Source organism: Amblyomma maculatum, chromosome 5 (assembly GCF_055883805.1).
Source record: "Amblyomma maculatum isolate TAMU_Amacu chromosome 5, ASM5588380v1, whole genome shotgun sequence".
Taxonomy (NCBI): domain Eukaryota; kingdom Metazoa; phylum Arthropoda; class Arachnida; order Ixodida; family Ixodidae; genus Amblyomma; species Amblyomma maculatum.
In genome coordinates, this window is record NC_139348.1 from 97378939 (window position 1) to 97398635 (window position 19697).

At 47.5% G+C, this 19697-nt stretch overlaps 1 protein-coding gene across 1 annotated transcript; it reads right to left on the reverse strand.

Moving 5' to 3' along the window:
* Positions 1–4071: 4071 nt before the first annotated feature.
* LOC146188962 (uncharacterized) lies at positions 4072–16666 on the reverse strand. Its single transcript, XM_084605143.1, has 3 exons — positions 16430–16666; positions 7218–7330; positions 4072–4102 (listed from the first exon to the last, which is right to left on the reverse strand). Exons 1-3 carry the CDS (start codon positions 16664–16666, stop codon positions 4072–4074), a joined length of 381 nt encoding a protein of 126 aa, XP_084461269.1.
* Positions 16667–19697: the final 3031 nt, after the last annotated feature.

Sequence of the window (19697 nt, forward strand, 5' to 3'; positions counted from 1 at the left end):
AAACGCGTCAATTCTTCGGCGGTCAGCCTTTTTCACAGTCCAACTCTCGCATCCATACATCACAACTGGAAAGACCATAGCACGAGTTATACGGATCTTGGTTGGCAGACTAATGTTTCTGCTCTTTACTAGGCGGTCAAGGCTAACCATTGCTCTCTTTCCCAGAAGCAGGCGTCTCCTAATTTCATGGCTGCAGTCTCCTTCCGAGGTAATCTTGGAGCCCAAGAAGAGAAAATCTGTCACAGCTTCCACTTCTTGTCCCTTGATGCTCCAGGACTTGATAGGGCAAGACGCCATGATCTTTGTCTTTTTAATGTTCAGTTTAAGCCCAAACTTCTCACTCTCTTCTTGTACGCGCATCAGAAGTCTCTTGAGTTCCGCTTCACTTTCTGTCATTAAAGTGGTATCATCCGCATATCTAAGGTTGTTGATACGTTTTCCAGCAATCTACGTTGCAGCCCTAATGTAAACCCTCCTACCGACGGTACGAGCGAACAGTAGTGCGCAGAATGTTTGGGAAACCAATAAGAAGCAGACTACGTCTTTTTGCGAGTGATTAGGCCTGCAGTAGCAGCTCAGTCAGGAAATTAAATGGTACTCTTGCAACTTTAACTGATCACTATAGAGAAGGAGGCGGGGTATTCCTATAAAAGGAAAGTATCTTTAGTCTGCGGATTCTAGTCACAAAGAAAAGGTATTTTCTATTATACTTTAACAGTAAATATAAGATTTGCAGATAGATTAACGAAAAATAAAAATCTTAAAACGTAGCTGTGTCGCGCCAGTACAACATTTAGCGGTTTTTGGCGGGTTTTGGAGATCACTGGTTAAGTTTTCAGTGTTTTAGTTGGCAACACGACAGAAGAGCAGAAAAGAGCGAAGCAGACTCAAACCAAGCCAGAAGAGACAATAAAAAGAAACAAGGTAAGCAAAAAACAGCTGCCAAACCATAAGAAGAGGGAACAGAAAGCGGACGGACATCGCTGCTCCCCAAAAAATGTTTTATAGTGACACGGGGTAATGAGGAAGTTTTAAAGAAACATCATTCGTTAAATGCTGTTCCATTCCTGGAAGTATATGACCGCTCAATATGAAAGAGCAGAAAGTAAGAGCTTTGGGTACTTGATTGCACCCTAATTATGCATTAGAAGCGCGTTTTTTTTTTCTACTTTCTAAGTAGATGTCTTAAAGGCGCGCTATACCCCAGAGTAATATTTTGATTAACAGGGAAAACGTTTCTCCGTTTGTGAAAACTGATCGTTCCCTTTTCTATTGCTTGGCCCTGTAAAACTACTTGATGCATATTATATTTGTATTTTTGATTCATCTAGAAAAAAGGCGTGAACAGCCAGGCCACCTATTTTTGAGCCAATGTTTCACGTAACTTGCAGAACAGAATTCTGAGGTCGAAACATAATGTTCATTATCACAGCTGGGATAAGAACTTATCTTGCAAAAATCTAACAACTGTAAGAACCCTTGTAGCCTCTTAATTCTTTGTTACCGTCTCGTGAGAGCAAGCGCCAAATATGGCTATATGGTACCAGAGACCACATGGGTTCTTTATTGAGTAAATACCTGCAGCTTCAATAAGGTATTATTGGGAGGGACAAAAGTCTATACAACAACCCCCTTGCTTCGTCTCACTACTTCACTTGGGAGTGCATTCCATTCCTTGATAATGAGCACAATAAAATATTTGTCCATGAGCTATACGGTCCCATTTTGTGGCTATAATCAATTCGCGACGATACATAATGCGGGCGGTGCAATTATGATGGGGTTGAAACTTCTGTTTGGCCATTAGAAGAGTTTTAAACGTAGAGCCGTCGTAGAAGCAGTTTTAGAAGCCGAGGAAAACGCGTCGCGGCAAACAATATGCGCTAAAGCATCTGTACAAGAATATTCTAAACCGGATCCCAAACCGGGCAGGCATGCTCTATGATGGATCTGACGTATGATTGGCATGCCGTCTCTCTAGTCTCCTATGCGCATGCCTTAAATTGCGTTGAAGGGATCTACCTGCCCTTCTCGTTACACTATTAACATGTGCTGCACCATCTACCGTCCTCGGACAGAATAACACCTATATACTTATACGTACCTTCTGATTGAATTAATTCCCTATAAAAGGATTGCTGACACAGCAATTTATTTTTAGTTTTCCTGGTGAAGCATATGTGAACGCATTTTTAAACGTTTAGGAACATTCCATTGATGCTACGCCAACTCTCAATGCCTCTGAGATCATCGCTGAGCTGTGTAGACTGCCGTTTCACATGGCACTCTAATGTACAAAACACAATCATCCGCAACTTAATCCCGCCACTAATAGCATTTATAAAAATAAGAAACAAGAGTGGCCCTAGGACAGATCCTTGGGACACTCAAGACCTGACCGCCACAAGGATACCTAGAGCACTTTTCGTTTACCTATACCCCCCGTTTGCTGCATTTTAAGGAGTCTTCGAACCAATTATGCACGGAAGGGTTGATGTTTAGGCGACCAAACTTTGGTAGCAGCATTGTGCGACATATAATACCGAATGCGTTTTGAAATTCCGAGAATAAACAGTCGATTTGGTCTTTATTGTCAACTGCAGAGGATATATCATAACAGAGTTCAATGAGCTGAGTTGTGCAAGAAACTCCTTTTATGAATCTATGTTGACTATTTTTGAACAAAGCCGGGGGAAGTAAGATGTCTCATTAGTGCTGAATATAGGATATGCTCGAGAATTTTATAATAAGCTGATGGTTGTGACACGTTTTATTTGGATCCACTGTTCTGAAAGTCGGTACTACAATGGCAATCTTCCAGTCATCTGAAAGCGACCTACTGAAGATCAAGTAAAGGTCAGTAAAGGTAATGTCACACATTTTAGCAGTACCAAAACATTAGTAACCAACGTCTTCAGAACAGCTAACTGATGCACTCGCTTGTTTTCGGCGATTGCAATATTATCATTTAGTGTTAAACATACACTAGACAAAATAAACATACTGGACGGATTTACCATAGCTGTAATCTGTTTGCTGAAATGAACCTGTAGCGTTCGCTATCAAATGACAGAAGGGGGCAGGCGACATGTTTCCATTGCTGAATAGGCAGCTCTGCAAGCTACAATAAAATGCCTACTGCGCAAACTGACTGGCGAATATATAAAACGATGCGCTGAATGATGACTATGAGGGCTCCGCCTAGCTATGAAATAAATCCGTGTGCAAATGGCAAATAGAATCACCCTCCGGAGGGAGACAACCTCCTCGCTTGGCCATCTGTCCACGCATGCACATCTCTGAATGAGGGCAACGTGGTACATTAACACCTCTAAGAATATTTTCAAAAATTCTGCACACGCTACGTTGGTTTCGCATAAATGATAGATGCCAGAATATGAGTGCTGCTATCCTGAAAGCGAAGGTGAAACTCTTAAAACCGTGCTCGGCTGATGCAGCCTGCTAAGCCATACGTGATCTCCTAGGAGGCGCGCGCATTAAAGAGACCGCCGTAAATAGAAACCTGTTTTTGCAAAACGAACGATGCGTTAAGCCCGCTCAGGGTTCGCAGCAGGACTCTCTGGCGTAGGAGAACATCTCCATTGTGTGACTCGAAGGCTGCTTAGCATTTCTATTAGTATTTCGATTAACGATGCACGCGTCAATATACAGCACTCAAGCCTATGGAATTGGCCAGGTTATTGTGTTTTTTTCCTTCCCAGCAGGGCATTTGGCACTGCAGCAATTATGTTGTGGTTTGTAGGAATTAACAACCAAAAGCGACAGAGGCTATGAGAGACGCCGCAGTGGGGGACTCCGGAAATTTCGACCACCTGGGGTTTTTTAACGAGCACTGACATCGCACAGCAGATGGGCGCCTTGCCCTTCGCCTCCAACGAAAAGCTACCGCTAAGGCCTGGATTCGATACCACATCCTTGGGAATAGTAGTCGAGCGCCGTAACCATGCTGCGCCTCCCCGTCGGGGTGCAATAATTATAGTGCATACAATTTTACTCCTATGTGGCATGGTATATAAGCACTTTCAATAGGCGGAACCGTTTTTTTTTTACTTACTCAATTATGCTGCCAGATCGTGATCTCCTGAAAATACATAAGAAAGAGACGCAAGTTCATTTAGCTGCTTCGATAGGCAAGAAAAGTAAGGGATACATTCATTTATGTCAGAACTTACACAGGCCGGTATAAGAAAAGATTAATATTTCTACTTACACTAGTGGTACGACGAATCACAACGCAGCATTGGTTCGCGAAATGGCTAACGCAATGACAACGCCACGTGACACACCAACACTCACACCAATAGAAGTAGCCGCAGTGCCTCAGGAATAACTGGGCGCATTTACGGTCATAGAAAGCCTACTCTGCATAATAACACGGCCTAAGAACTAAAGTGCCAGACTCCCTAGACAATGCACTATGCATTATGCATCAACATCAGCCATGCAATAGTCTGTTCCAGCAATATCTTACGTAAGCCCCCTGAGTACGATAAAGAGAATAAGCAGGAAGACCGGGATGATGCATCGGGAAATCACTTGAAGATAAAATCTGACAGAGCACGTCGGTTTACACATGCAGCCCTACATCCTCATTGCCAACCTGAACGGTCAGCCATTTCATCATCCTGTAGCAGACCTGTGTAAGAGAAAGTACAATGACACATGCAATTCAGTTTGCTTCGAACATGCTAATCCCCCTATTCTTATGTGAGTTGTAATACCTCGGTGCATTGCAAAACTGCAAACGGAATAACGGGGAGGTGTGGGTAGATGTAGGTAGGGCAAATACTGCTACAGCAGGAAAGCTACGGCAGATTATAACGCAACTTTCTTAAGGCTGTGGCGTGTCACATCTTCCGGGAGCCCCATTTCAATAGCTAAGCACACACGCTTTGTAAATGCGAAGTGTAATTGAAACATGAACAATCTTTATGCTTTTATCAGCAGGGAAAGCTTTCACAACTTTTTCTGCCCTTCAGTGGTTACTACTGGCAGCATTTTAAAACGAGCAGTCTTTCGTTTACCACCCAATTCCTTTGATAACTGATTTAATGCTTTCTAGTAGTGACAAAACCTCTAACGACGAAAGTGTGCATAAGAGTTTTAAAGTGAGGGCCAGAAATTTCGAATACAACTCTAAATAGCAAACACATTTGAATAAAATAAGAAATTGCGATAGATTTTGGCTAAAGTAGTGAAAGGCGAAAGTCTGAAAAATCTCAACTTCTCTAGAGTTCCTGCCATCTGCAATCCCACACTTGAACGCGAGCCAAGGAACGCTATGCGGCAGCCACCGCAAAAGTGGGTCACACTTTGTCCACGACAGTATGAGCCATTAAAGGCTTTCGCCATGATACGGTGAGCAATTTTCGAAGCAACCTGCCCAGTAGTCCATAGCCTGGTTCTATCTGAAAAATATTTAAAGTCCGTGTTGTTACTTCTCTTCTGAAAGCACGCACGGATTGTCCATAGCAATGGAATTGATTATGACTAAATGGGCTTATAAAAGTACACGCGTTACACCACAGTATTTGGGGTCTTAGGATAGGTGTGAGTTTTACCGTACTTAGGTAAACGAATTTCATGAAATAGAAGTTCTGTAATAGGCCTTAAGCTTTCCGCACTAATTGTCGAGACTCCCTTCTTAATACGTTTCATAATAAGTAAGTTTACACATAATCTAAGAAAACATTTTCGTATCTGCAACGCGGCACGTTAGCTACGCATCAAACACTGACAGTTGCTTTGACAGCACAACAGATTTCATAGCCATTGGTCTTTGGGGACTAAGAATGATGTATGCCCTACTAAGGAGCAGCGTAGACTATTTTAGGGTGAGTCACAGATGCCGCTAGCCGCTATTCGGTCAGTATTTGTAAGTTTGTAGGGGCACGTTCGACTGCATCCCGTTGTCCGCGTATGACCGCGCGTATCAATCCTTTCTGTCGGTTGCGTTCAATGTTTCCCAGATTAGTGCTTAAATTAAAATCAAGCACCGCCATCAGCGAAACTAAAGTACCGCTCAGTTTCACGGTGGACATGAGCAGCGTCGGACTACAGCGATGTTGACATAACATACCGATGGCAAAGTTGCCAAACGGTCTGCAGATATTTCGGCAGTCTCAGCTACCAGCCTACCCCAATGATCGCCACGGGGACACGGCCACGTAAATGGCACTGGTCACGCCATGACGCTTAGCAGCCATGTGACTGTTGTGCAAGCTGCGCTTCATGGAGAATCAGGACGCGCGGCCACTGCTATTGATCAGCTCGTTAAAGGCGTCCTCTGGGTCGAAAACGAGACGGAGGGACGACAGGCATTATGCTGGACCCTTCCATGCTGGACCCTTCCAAAAGGAAAATTCTCCGAGAATCGTCGTAATTGTCACAATCCCTGCCGTTCTACCGATTTTCGGGCTACCTCTTGGGTAGGTAGTGTACGGGGAGCGAATAGGGACACCGGTGCTGACCCGGGTAGCCGCAGGGTGCGCAGAGGCTTTCCTTCGCGTTCCTCGGCTTTTTAAAGGGGATGGCGCGCGTTGATAAAACACGCACCTTGTATGCTTCCTCGAGTCCACTCACGAACGGGGTTCTGTCGCCCCCCCTGTAAGATGTTGATTCTGCTTAGTCGGGGGGGGGGGGGGGGGGCGAGATTTGGTACGCTTCTTCGTAACTTTCGGCAGAGCAAGTGCCGATGAGCCTTGAGCCATTGACGATCGAAACGATCGACTTTCGGATTTTTTTTTTGTCTGCGATTACGCCACCGTGACACTGCTCTCGGGTGCAGAGGCTGCACAATGGGTTGTATTGAGGTCTGTCTATAAATACAGTGTTTTGTGCTGTAGTTTACTGCGTAGGCAACATTAACATTCTCAATGAACTGTGCCTTCCTTTGTTCGGAGCGAAATCACTGCGCTGTGCCCGTCAGCGTGAACTGCGCCGAAACTGCACTGTGTGATAGGAGAATCATACTGTTTTTAAGATATGATGACTGGTAAACGTCCGGTCACGTAATTGGCAAACTTACTTAACGCGACAAGACCAAACGTTGACCGCATGCGCTGTTGTTCTTGTAGACATCGATGGGGCTTCCGTTTATTACGTCTATATCTAAAAGGCGCAAACCTAAAGATTCGCAACTCTCTAGGGCGCGGCGGTGCAAACAACTCCGTGAATGACTGCCACTTTTCGCTTACCTTCTCGCTTCGTGCATCTCTGGCGATGCCACGTCAGCTGGATCAGCCACCTGTTGCACCACCACTTCAGGAGTGGGCGACCCACGCGGAGAAAATTCAGAAGGAGGCACCACCTGCAAACACGCCGAAAAGCCGCATGATATAAATTGAGAAAGGAGGGCCACACAGAAATACAACTTGGGGCGCAGCGTTAATGGCTCCTGTCTGCGGTTCACGTTGAAAACGCTCGTTCGTCCACATGTACTCAGCTGCTCACATAATCGCTAGGTTTCAGAACTGTCTCCCTAATCTCATACGTATTTATTAAAGAGAATATGTAATGTCAAATATTACGTAAAGCAAAGCGATCGAGATATGGGTGCCCCCTCATTAATCCCTTCATCGCTAGAAGTTTTGAGCTACCTTTGTAACACCGGATATACAGGCTAAAAAAATGGCTCTCCTCTTGTCCCGCCTCAAGTCGACACTCTGAGACACCAAAAGAAAAAAAGGAAGGCTGCTCGGGGACTCCTCCGCCCCGCCCATGAAAACGTCATTGAATGACGCTCGGCTCGAGGAGTTCCGGTTGTCACGACCGTTTTCCCGACCATGCATTTACTCTCTCCAACACCACCTAGACATTTATTGGGCTCTGCCTTGCCCTGCTCCTCTGCGCTTCCACAGCTTTCAACCTTGTCTTCTGTCTGCCTCAGCAGCCGGCTTGAGCAGTGTCTCGAGCTCTCGGAATTGTGTGCGACAACCGCCCGAATGGGCCGTTCGCGAGAGTATGCATGCGGGTGAGCATACTGTAGTCGACACAGACGGCAGCCGCGGAGAAGCACTTCCTTCATATCTTTGTTTCATCATCATCATCATCAGCCTGACTACACCCACTGCAGGGCGAAAGCCTCTCCCATATTTCTCCAATTAACGCGGTTCTGTGCTAGCTGCATCCACTTGAACCCTGCGAACTTCTTAACCTCATCCGCCCACCTAACTTTCTGCCGCCCCCAGCTACGCTTTCCTTCCCTTGGAATCGAGTTTGTTACGCTAAGCGATCATCGGTTATCCTCTTCGCACTACATGTCCTGCCCATGCCCATTTCTTCTTTTTGATTTCCTCCAGAATGTCACTTACTTGAGTGATTTCTCTGACCTCGTCTGCATGCTTCCTATCTCTTAATGTTACCCTTACCGCTTTTCGTTTCATTGAATGCTAATTGGCGCGCACTCCCGCCCAGCGCGGCTTCTGAGACGACCCCTTCCTTCTTTCACACTTCCAATTAGTCTCCAGTGTCTGTAGCATCGGTACCGTTATCTGTGGTTTAACCAACGGCGGCCAGTATCCTCGCCTAGCAGGCGCCATAGCCAGCAAGGACTGGCGTGGATGGTGGCAGACGAGAATGCGAGTTGTACGCGTGCAAACATGCCGTCGTCGTTGTTATCCAGACCGAAGCCATTTACGATAGTCGGCGAGAGGCCCCTCTTCTTGTGCACAAGGAATGGAATGAAATGTACGTGATCATCAACGTGAGAATGGATTGATCATTTAAAGAGATTGCTATAAGTTTGGATATCGGATTAGCACAAATTACTCGTCCGGGAATATAGTGAGAATATATTCTAGTGGCACGCCCGACAAGGCGCGCAAAGCTTTCCGGCGGCCCGCTACGCTCTTGAAACCCACTAGAGGCGCTGCTTGTCTTCTTAGTGGTGAAGGGTGGCTGTTCCTGGGCCTAGGAGGAGGAGGAGGAAAAACTTTATTTGCAGAAGAATTCGAGGCACGCAGGCCTCCTGGGTCTCCGCACGACCCCACTCACGATCTAAACGTTCATATTATGTTTATCCATGACGTATGCGGCCCGGCTGACGACGATCTTCTGCCTGGCCGGGTCCGCTGATCGCAGTGAGGTCTCCCAGTCCTCCCAGGTTCGGAGAGGCACCGGCCCGGCGGGGGGAGGAGACGCCGGGCAGGATAAAAGAATGTGGGTAAGAGTGGCCTTGGGGTGGGAGCACAAAGTGCATAGGGGGGATACCGGCTGAAATTTCGAAAGTAGAGCTGGTGTCGGTAGAGTTCGTGTCTGTAGACGACGCCAGATTGACTGTTCTCTGATAGTGAGGGATGGGTGGGGTGACGGATAGATGAGGCGCTCAGCGCGGGAGTTTGCGGTGAACTCAGCAAACGAGTGCATACGATCCTTCGAGAAATCCCCCATGAGGTCCGCCTGTGCCCGGTTTCTAGACCCTCGGGCTAAGGAGTCGGCAGCCTCGTTGCCGGGATTTCCCGAGTGCGCAGGCACCCAGATGAGCTCAATCCGTCGGGGGAGGTGGGAGGTGGGCATGTGCAGCAAGCGGTGCGCCGGAGGATGAACCCGGCCCCTGGCATAATTTAGAATGGCAGTTTTTGAATCACTGAGTATGTAACTGGCATCGGTGTATGCCAGAGCAATAGCTATAGCGGTCTCCTCGGCTTCTTCAGGGGTCGTGCCTGAAGGAAGCTCAATAGTTAAGGGGGAAATGTGGGGGTTGTGGACAACTGCAGTGGCTCCGCTCTCATCGCAGGCGGCATCTACCCAAACGGCATCGGGCTCATTCCCGTACCATTTGTGGAGCGCTGCCGCGCGCGCCTTCCTGCGACCTTGGTCATAGTGGGGGTGCATGTTCCGCGGTAATGGTTTGACATAGATTGAAGTGTAAATTTGGCTAGGGAGTGTTAATAGGGATGAATTGTTTGCAGGAATAGTGATGCCTAGCTTAGTGAGTATATGTCGCCCGGTAGTTGTAGCAGCTAATCTGAGGTATTGTGCTTGTAAATGGGCCTCTCGAAGTTCATGTATGGTATTATGGACTCCAAGTTCGAGTAGTCTCTCGTTACTAGTGCTTTTCGGTAATTTAAGTGCTGCCTTTGTTGCTTGCCGAATTAATGAGTCTATTTGGTGGACCTCACTGCATGATAGTTTGAGGTATGGTGTAGCATAAAGAATTCTGCTGAGGGTATAGGCGTGCACTACTCGAAGTGTGTCCGCCTCTCGAAGCCCATGTGCGCGTCCTGTCACCCTTTTTATGATTTGTGTGGTGTTTGCAACGGCCTTTTTGAGCCGCTTAATTGTGTCGATGTTCTTTCCATCCTGTTGCAGGTATAGTCCCAGAATGCGGATGGTATGAACCTGTGGTACTTGTCTTCCCTGAATTCGAATTTCTATGGGACTTTGGTCTGGGCTGGGACGGTGGGCCAGCGCCGCTTGCGGCGGGGGCTAGCCAGCCACCAATTTTTATCTGTTGTAGGCCGTCATTGCACCCGCCATTGCTTTGGTGGTGGACGACGGCTGTTGTTGCGGCGCGCGTCTGTCTCACCCTCTTCTTGTTCTTTCTTCTCTATTTTCTCTTCTGTCTGCACGAGGCAGCGGAGGTGGCTCAGCTACAGAGCCAGTAGCAGGCCCGTGCATTTTCTTTTCCTTCTTCCTACAGACACAACAACAACATACTACTGCGGCGCGGCCGGCTAGCTATCGCTGCGTGCCGGGCCCGGAGAGAAAGTTGTTCGGCTACCTCTCCTGCGCTTGATTGGACTGTAGTTTTGTGCCCATCCCTTGGCTTTGTATCATGTTCTCGTGCTGACCATGTGTGCTGTACATCTTCGCGGCGTGCATTGCTTTCCGCGGCTTGACGAAGCGGCAGAAAGACTCACTGTTTAGCCCCGGGCTGCCGTATACGGGCTACCCAAGCGGACACAAAGCGTCGTTTTTTCGCGGATCCAGAACGTCGGTGATCTCCGCATTAAATGAGAGCGCAATTAAAAGGATAGGTGTTTCACTGCTTCTTGGGCGATATGTGAGCGTCATTTTGTGCTGCGCTTTATTCTAAGTGACTGTGTGCATGTGAAAAACGGTTAAGTGCGGGTTCCGTGAGGGAAACCGTCGCTTCCCCGTGGCGCGGCACCGACACTGCTTCCAGACTGCCCAGCGTACCTTTTCTCATCAACGCCCTGACAGAGGAAAGAAAGAATAGAGATTTATTTAGTAAGTACGCAAGTGCCGAAAACGAGAGCGTCGAAACAAAGCTGCTCCAACCATTTCGATAATAAAGCAGGGGCGCTAAACATGAGGCTGCGCTTAGACGTGTGCACGTGCCAAACGTTTGAGCCCGAGCCCGCTCCGGGGCTCAGATTTAAAGTCCGGCCCGGCCTGTCATACCATAGTTGCAGCTAAAGCGATGATACAGAAGGAAATAATTTTAGGATGATAATTTTGAACAAGATCTTAAAAATGTTGAATTCTTACGTTTGAAGTGAAAAATTTGTTTAATATATATAGAGAGACAATACGTAAAAATAGAAAGTTTTAGCTTACCGAGATCCGCGATCCGCTACCGTGATCCGCCACCGCGCGTTCCACTGCGCATGCCCAGATCCCCTTCACGCCGACAGATGGCGCCACATACTGGATGTCGGCACACAGACCTGCCGTGTCGGGAGCAATCAGCTTGAGCGCCCCGCCCACACGCGGTAAAAAGTCAAGGTGGCGGATCGCGGATCACGGTAAGCTAAATCTCTCTAATAACTGCAAAAACGCACTGCAAAACTGCAAGATATGGGCAAAAACAACAAATTATGCTCTTATTTGATGCATTTGCGGGCTCCTGGACCCTCTGCTCGGTCACTGATAGCTACCAAAGATAAGATCTCGTCCAGCAGGCGGGGAGGAAAGGCGGATCGACGCGGGCAAAGGACTCCGAAGCTCTCGCTTCGAGAGGACGCGGGGAAATGCTGCGCATTCTGCTTATTGTACTATGACCATATTTGCGCTTTTCCAAAAGTTCCACGTGTTCGTGGTCGGAGTGTACGAGACGAATATACCCCGGCCCTGGCCCGTCAAGAACCCGAGGAAGAGGGCTGCCGAGCGTCCCCAGCCCGGCCCAGAATCCGGGAAAGGGTACAGGCGTTCGAGGCAGCCCGAGCCCGTGCTCTATAGCTGCGCTTGCAGCCAATTGTAATTTATTCTCCCTCGACACTGTCCAAACAATAGAAGCTCTGTTCAAGGAATGGTGCAGCATCGAGTTGGAGAGTGTCGAGGCTGTAATGTTTGTCACATCTGTCAAAATCGGAAACGTACTAAATATATATGGCACCAAAAAGCTGTATTTTGGTGCCAAAGGAGCGTTTACTGCAAAGGTGTACATCTAAGGGTCGATATGTACAGTCAAGCGCGATTTGAAGGTTATCGCGAGAGCATCGACCAGCCTAGCACTCCAGGCACCTGGCAGCCGGTTTTGGAACCGGAAAAAATCCTAATTTCGCACTCTTCTCTCCCTCGTTCGCTGTTTCATGCAACAACCATCACCCTCGCGACAAACTCACCGCCCTTTCTCTCTATTGTAAGCTTTCTATTTGTTGCGATAAAGTGCCCAATTTCAGATAATACCGAAAGACACTTCGTGCGCACTGCTATCATTGCCTGTTCGCAGAACCGAAAAAAAAAGAAACTGATAGCCCAGCAGGGAGTGGCGGCTACTGAAGGAACAGCAAAAATAGTGAGGGAAGCTTGCCTGATATCTCCCTCACATCGGCAGAGAATTCTATGCCATGGCGCTGTTCATGCTCTCGGTCGACGCTCGCGCGATAACCTTCCAAATCGCGCTCGACTGTACTGAAAAAGCAGTGAATTTCGTATCCGATGTAAGCAATATTTTAAAGGATACATGTGCGATATGTAGATGCAAGACTTCAACCCTCCTTTTGCCTCTGATTTCTGCACGAAGCATAGCAGCATATCCTGCCATGTGTTGAGCGCTTCGTTACACTAAGCCACTTGTGAAAAAATAATGGGGCAGTCGGAGATCTGATGTTATAATTAAGACAATTAAACTAGTTAGATTTACTTCAATGACTAGTTTGATGCTTTTATCTTAGCCCAGCTTTCACACGTGCGGCCTACTTTATCACTAAATTTAGCTACTGTCCAACCTTTTGAAAAATTGCTGCCTGCATCAGCAAGCATATATTTTAATATATAAAAAGCTGAGAAAAAAACACAAATATGAAGTTTTGTGGGCTATTCTGAATTGCCTAATTTCAAGTGCATTGTTATGGAATACTTTTATAAGCACTCTGACCCAGGCGATATGAATTCCGGGCCCATGCTGTCAAGCTTAATTGTTTGCAAAGTGTCCATTCAAATGTTTACTAATTTTCCTGGTGGCTTTACACTATGCAGTTTTCACAAATTTGGTCATACACTGCATGCTCTTGTCGATGAAGAGCTTGTATTTGCTCGATAAATTTAATTGGATGGCCAATTTACAATCAAGTGACAACGTGAATGAACCTTTTCTGCTCTCAGGCAGCAACTGAGGGCGCAGAATTATGTGCGAGCATAGGCTCGATTACTGGCAGGTTCACTGCCAGAAGTGTAAAAGAAATAAATCTACTGCGCATGAAATGTAAGATAGGAGCTATGATTACTTTGAAATGTGTACGCACTGAAAAGCCCCAGAAACTGTTTACCACCGCGCCACAGCAGTATGAAAATTTGCAGTGGTGCCATCTCATGGCGTCCACGAGAAAACGGGCCGGCAGTGCGGCGGCGTTCGCACCACTAGAATATATTTTAGTTCACTATATTCGGGAATCTTGAGAACTGAGCTTAACAGGAGGGTAATATTGCGGTTTTTGAATTTCTTTCGCACATAATTTAGGAAGGACCAAGTTGTTACGTGCACAGGAATTTTATTACATATGTATGCATCGTCCCAACCGGAATCGATGGCGCAAAACATCGGCAAAGCAGGTCTGCGCTTGCTGATCGGCAGCGCAGGATGTCATCGATTTCAGCGGCTACGCGCAGGATCGCGCACAGAAGAAAGCACGCCAGCGGCTATACGCTATATAGGCAGCGGAGGAGCTTTGCGAAAGTGCTTTCCCGCAGTAACAAGGAGTTCGAATACCGTTCGCGCAGGAGCTTGTTCACGACACCTAATGGCCGACGAAAGAGACGTGTTTCCAGAGAATTGATGTCAATGCGGTGTGACACGGTTGCCAGAACTGCGCGAACACGCTGCTAGGGACAGAGCTGACCTGTTGTCCTTGCAACGCCGCGGTCATTGGCATAGAAGTTCAAGCTGCATTTGCGAACATCGCATGCTTATTTGCAGTGCAATTAAACCACAAAGTAACCCTATTTGAAATTCCGCTGATACGCACTGAATTGTTAGTAGAAATGAGAGCTGTGATGCAAGCAAGTTTCTACACACAGGCAGTGGCATAGCAGCTGTCGCCAGTGCGGCTCGGCTCACCCGGTCAGGTTTTATGCTTTCGCAGTTCCTGCGGTGTCGCTGAACTCAACCGTTTTTGTATATATTTATGAAGTAATACTCCACACTAAATCAGCCTTATGCGTAAATTATCTGCTATCCGCTATCTGCTATCTGTAAAGTATCCGGCAGATCTAGTACCATCTCCCTCGCTGGAACCTTGGGAAGCTGTGTTCGCCAACCGGGACTCAGACGTCCATTCCCGGGCCTCAACAAGAGAGCAAGAGGTCGCTGACAGAGTTGGACTGCCGGTCATCTGGAACAGCTGAATGCAACCCAAAGCTAAAACCATCTAAATCACTGACAAAGTTTCCTCTCTCTCTCTTCCTCTCTCCCCCAACCTAGCCACCCGTGGATTCGATGTAAAATAAACAAGTCCCAGCGACGACCAGGGAGCAGCGCACGGCCAGAGTGTCGTACGTCGCTCGCAGCACTCGCAAATGGCACCTCTGCGGTAACCTCGCAGTATGCGGTGCTGCATGCAGCCCGTGCCAATTTGTTTACTTCAGTGATGCTGGTGGATGCAAGCCTGTTTAGAAGCACGTTTAATTCAATTACCACAGAATCGATGCTTCAAAGACGGGACAGGACTACAGTACGCGGTTAGCTACCACGTTGCCTTAACGACAGTAGTAGATAAAAATAAAGCTGCGATTAAACCTAACCATACGAATGCGCCAGCATGGCCTAGGAGTAGCCAGTGCGACTTCGCATTCACGGTTCCATGATTCAGTTCATATCCCTGCCTCTTAAGCGAAAGAAAAAAAACTATTCGAATTGACAGATCCTTTCTGTTCGATCATGTTACATGGTCTGATGAAGTCCCACAGCACGCCTACGTGTTACTACCTAACCATGAAACCAGCCAACTACCACCTTCCAGCGGCATGCCTGTGATTTCTCGCTCCCAATGCCGACAGCGCTGACGCCGGACATTCACAAAAATGGGACATGTGGAAGCCTCAGAGACATTAAACAGGTCCTAAATCATAAACGTCACTTTCGATTGATCGCACACTCAGAACGAAGCGCAGTTCCGACAGGCTCCACCTAACGCTGCCCCGTGTGACGTGACTGCAAGTGCAACTACACTGCAAGTCTTGTCTCTAAGCATGGGACTTAGGCACCAGGAACGGCAAATTAGCAATGTTGGGACGACACATGCCTACTGGGCTGAAATTAATACGAAGCGTGGCAATCGGTCAGTGCCGCGCTTCCCCAACCGTGCCCCATGCCGGTTGCCTGCATACGGGCATGCTTATTCGCAGTCCATGGCCATTGCTAAGACTAACCTCATTGAATGTAATCTTCAAAACCAATATTTCTAAAGCTTTGCACTTTTAGTAATGAGGCTTTGAATCGAGTATGGCTCGTTAAACCATCCGCTGTCGCCGTCAGCGCTGTGAGTAAACACTGATGAGCGAGCCTCCATGAGGTGGTATTTCGCGGGTGACCTAGCGTGGACATTGATTTGGCGGTGTTATGCGTCACCTCACGAGGCTACATGAAACGACTGAATGTGCGGGCTTTGAAAAGTCGCACCATACTCCTTTATGGTGGGATGGTTGTATTGAAATCGAACTCTCCACCCTCTTTGGATGCCATGTCCAATGGGCTATTATTAGGCCTTAGAGGTACGATCTTACTGCTTGGTTAAAACGGTGTTGAAATCTTGCCTCTTGACATTTTAAATAACATTCTATCTTGTACAACTGCATGCCGCCTTGCGCGACATAATATTGGATCAAATGCAGGTCATTATGACAAAGTTCAGCGAAAAACATAGCGTTAAGACACGACTAGAGAGACGAGGACAGGACAAAGCGGGTATAAAAGTGCATGTACGCTAACGGATGCATGCACTTACAGAAAAGCCCCGCTCGCGCCCAAGCTGAGGTCAGCGAAAAATTAATTTGATGCACCTACCCCGATTCCCATAAGCTTCCGTGGTGGGCTTCCGTTGCCTTTAGGTGAAGCGGTGCCCGCCGTCTTGCATGCCTTAGACGGTGCCGTAGGGAGGATCAGGCTGGGCGCGCGTAACGGGCTATTCGGATTTCTGGTTTCCGCCGCGGTGCGGCGCACTGGCTCGGGTGGAGGCTGCGGGCAGCGGCATTTATGACTGCTGCTTACGAGTATTTCAGGTGGTCCGAATAACCAGTGCATTTTGTCATATCAATGCTTAGAGCGTTTGCACACTATAGAGAGCGCCGAAGGATGCGCTAGCACATGGTACGTTGCTGCCTGGAATATCGGTGTACACCCTCCCAATTGTTTGACCGGAACGAAGGTGCGTCGACCGCCAAGTTGATAAGCGCCGGATAACGGAGGAGCGAATAAATGTGCGAGAATAGGTGGGTATGAAAGACAAGGATATGAAAGGCGCCGCAAAATGCAATGTTCAATAGCAACGACCAAAAAAGTGGATTATGTCGCCTATCAGTTCGCACCTTCCTATCTTCCAGGAAAGAAAGCACATTTCCTCTCCTAATTCGTTTCCAGCGGCATGCAGAAACCGTAGGAAAATGCAATAAAGCACAAAAAAGCAGATCGGGTTTGGTCCGGGTTCCATAACAAGCGGACCGAAGAAGTGCACCGGACTATTCATTGCGTGCATGAGCGTATTCTTGCTGATTGGGCGTTGTGCTTAGTCATATGCGATTATAGACTCAGCGGTCGACGTTCGTGCGTTATGGTCAAAGTATTGGGAGGCTGTACCAGTATATTCTAGGCACTATAGCTGTACATCTTAGCGACATCTGCATCCAGACGGAGGGTTTCCGTTGCTTTATTAGTTTTGTTTTTCCTGATAAATATTGACACACGTTACCAACGAGATACATATAACTGGACTAGCGGCACTTCCGCTTGCGGCGAGGGCTAGCCTGCCACCGAATCGTGATCTGTTGTAGGCCGTCATTGCACCCGCCACCGCTTCGGTGGTGGACGACAGCTGTTGCGAAGCGCGTCTTTTCCTCCTTCTACTTTTCATTTCTTATCTATTTTCTACACTGCGCCGGAGTACCCGGGTTCGAATCCGACCTTAGCGGCTGCGTTTCGATGGAGGCGAAACGAAAAGGCACCCGTGTGCTGTGCGATGTCAGCGCACGTTAAAGATCCCCAGGTGGTCGAAATTACTCCGTAGCCCTCCACTACGGCTACTCCTTTCACCCTTTCCACTTTCACTCCCACCTTCCTCCCTTCCCTTACGGCGCGGTTGAGGTGTCTACAGAAAACAAGTGAGACAGTTACCGCGTCTTTCCCTCCCTATAAATCAATCATCATCAATCTTCTGTCCGCACGAGGTAGCGGAGGCGGCTCAGCTGCAAAGCCAATAGCAGGCCCTTTATTCTCTTGTACGGCGCCCCAAATTTGACTTCGTTCGAAATATGCCAAGAAAAACGGCAACTATGCAAATGTGCCAAGCAATGAAACGCAGAATTAAAATGAAACAAGGCTCGGGACTCATAATGCTTCCTCATTTCTACACGTAAGGAGACTTAGGTGCACCCCTGTAATATTTTTATATTTTCTTCCATCATAACAGTTTCTTATCTCTCTCTCTCTCTCTCTATGTCCTATTAGCTGCCCAGTGGTGCAGAATAACAGTAGAATGATGTTTTGTACATCTGAGACAGCGGAGCCGTTCAACAGCGTGAGGACCACTATTCCCAGTCAGTGGTTTAATGCAAGCACAAAATATGCAGAGCAGCTGACACTCGCGGGTCGGCTCCCATCGAATCTGAACAATTGAGATATAAAGTCATGATTACTCTTCGAAGGCTCACCTGTTTTTGGACTGAAGATTTCAACGAGTCCATCCTTGCCAGTCTTCTTTTTCTTTATGCCCTAGCTCGCGCGCAGGTAACAGTTTTTATTCTTTTTTTTTTGGGGGGGGGTGGTTCTCAAAGGTTCCAGTAACACCGTAAGCTGAACTAAAGACGTGCACTATTTCTTTGACTGAAATAAATTACAATAAGAGAAAAGTAATTTTTAATGTGGTGAGTGGCATAATAAACAATTTAATTTTTCGGAAATAACTGAACGTTTGTGGTGCGTTCTCACGCGGAGCATCCTACTCAGGAATATTTACAGAAGTGGAAACAGAACAAAGAATAGGCTTGTTGCGCTCATCATCGTCACTGGAAATGACGCTGCCCTTCTCGCGCAGAAAATAAGACTCATGCAGACGCAAACGGGAAGGAACGCGCTGAAAATACTAGTCATAAGAGATGCTTGCGCAGAAATAAATAGCACAGGGAGCATTCTGAAGTATATAAGAGAGAACATTAAGGTCAACCCGATTTCGAAAAACATGCGTACGAAAATACACATGGCCAGAAGAGAGGCAAGATCGGAGGCACACGAAAGAAGCTTCGCATGGAAAGAAACATTGTACGTCGACGCGACCACATATACAAATAACAATACAGAGCGGTAGCCAGCGTAGTTGATCCCCATTTTAGGAAAATCGACAGCACCTCGATCAAGAGCAACAACATTCTCAACGCTAAGGAAGCGGTAATCGCTCTCGCTATCACCCACCAGGGTGAGAAGGCTACTACACAAATAATTACGGACTCGCAAGACCGAAATTCTTTTTTTTTTGCTTCTTATGCGCTTATCAGCGTATGCATCGCCTAACGTAACAATATGATTAACATCGGCGACGCATTAATCGCAGAGCTAGTATAAGCAGAGCGGCAAGCCGCAATGCACCGGCGGCAGCTGGCTTGACCAGAAACTTGATAGTGTCGCGGTTATCGGTCTCACCACCAATTTTGCACTGGTCAGTGGTCCCCGAGAGTGATTCAATCCTGATATTCGGTTCAGTATTCGAAATGCCAATAAATTTAGCACGCTTTATTTATGACGTCGGCGCTAGCGAGCCGCCGTGCCGTTCGCGCGCGGTTTTCGGGAGAGGGGCCAACGCGGCGGTGTTTACGGCGGTCGATGAGGTGCTGCCATCGTGCGGGGCTTGACCGCGCTGTTGACGCCTTGCCCGACGGAACTACGGAAACTGCGTTAAAAATAAGATATTTGTAAATTCTGCTTCGTTTCGCAGATCACCGTGTCGCTTCGGTTGTACTTTATGGGCAATGGCGGCCATAATCGAGAACGGCGGCGAGCTGTGTAACCACAGCTAACCGCGATTGGCGGGTAACCGTGGTTAAGTTCGGTAACCACGGTTAAGCGT

Bases quoted from the DNA above. Each gene is read 5' to 3' on its own strand.
- LOC146188962 (XM_084605143.1), bottom strand. From the start codon at position 16,666: ATGCACTGGTTATTCGGACCACCTGAAATACTCGTAAGCAGCAGTCAT. The intron at 7,331-16,429 runs GTAGGTGCATCA...GCGTGTTTGCAG, and splicing joins GGAAGCTTATGGGAATCGGG to GTGGTGCCTCCTTCTGAATT. The intron at 4,103-7,217 runs GTAAGCGAAAAG...ATGTATTTTCAG, and splicing joins GAGATGCACGAAGCGAGAAG to GAGATCACGATCTGGCAGCA.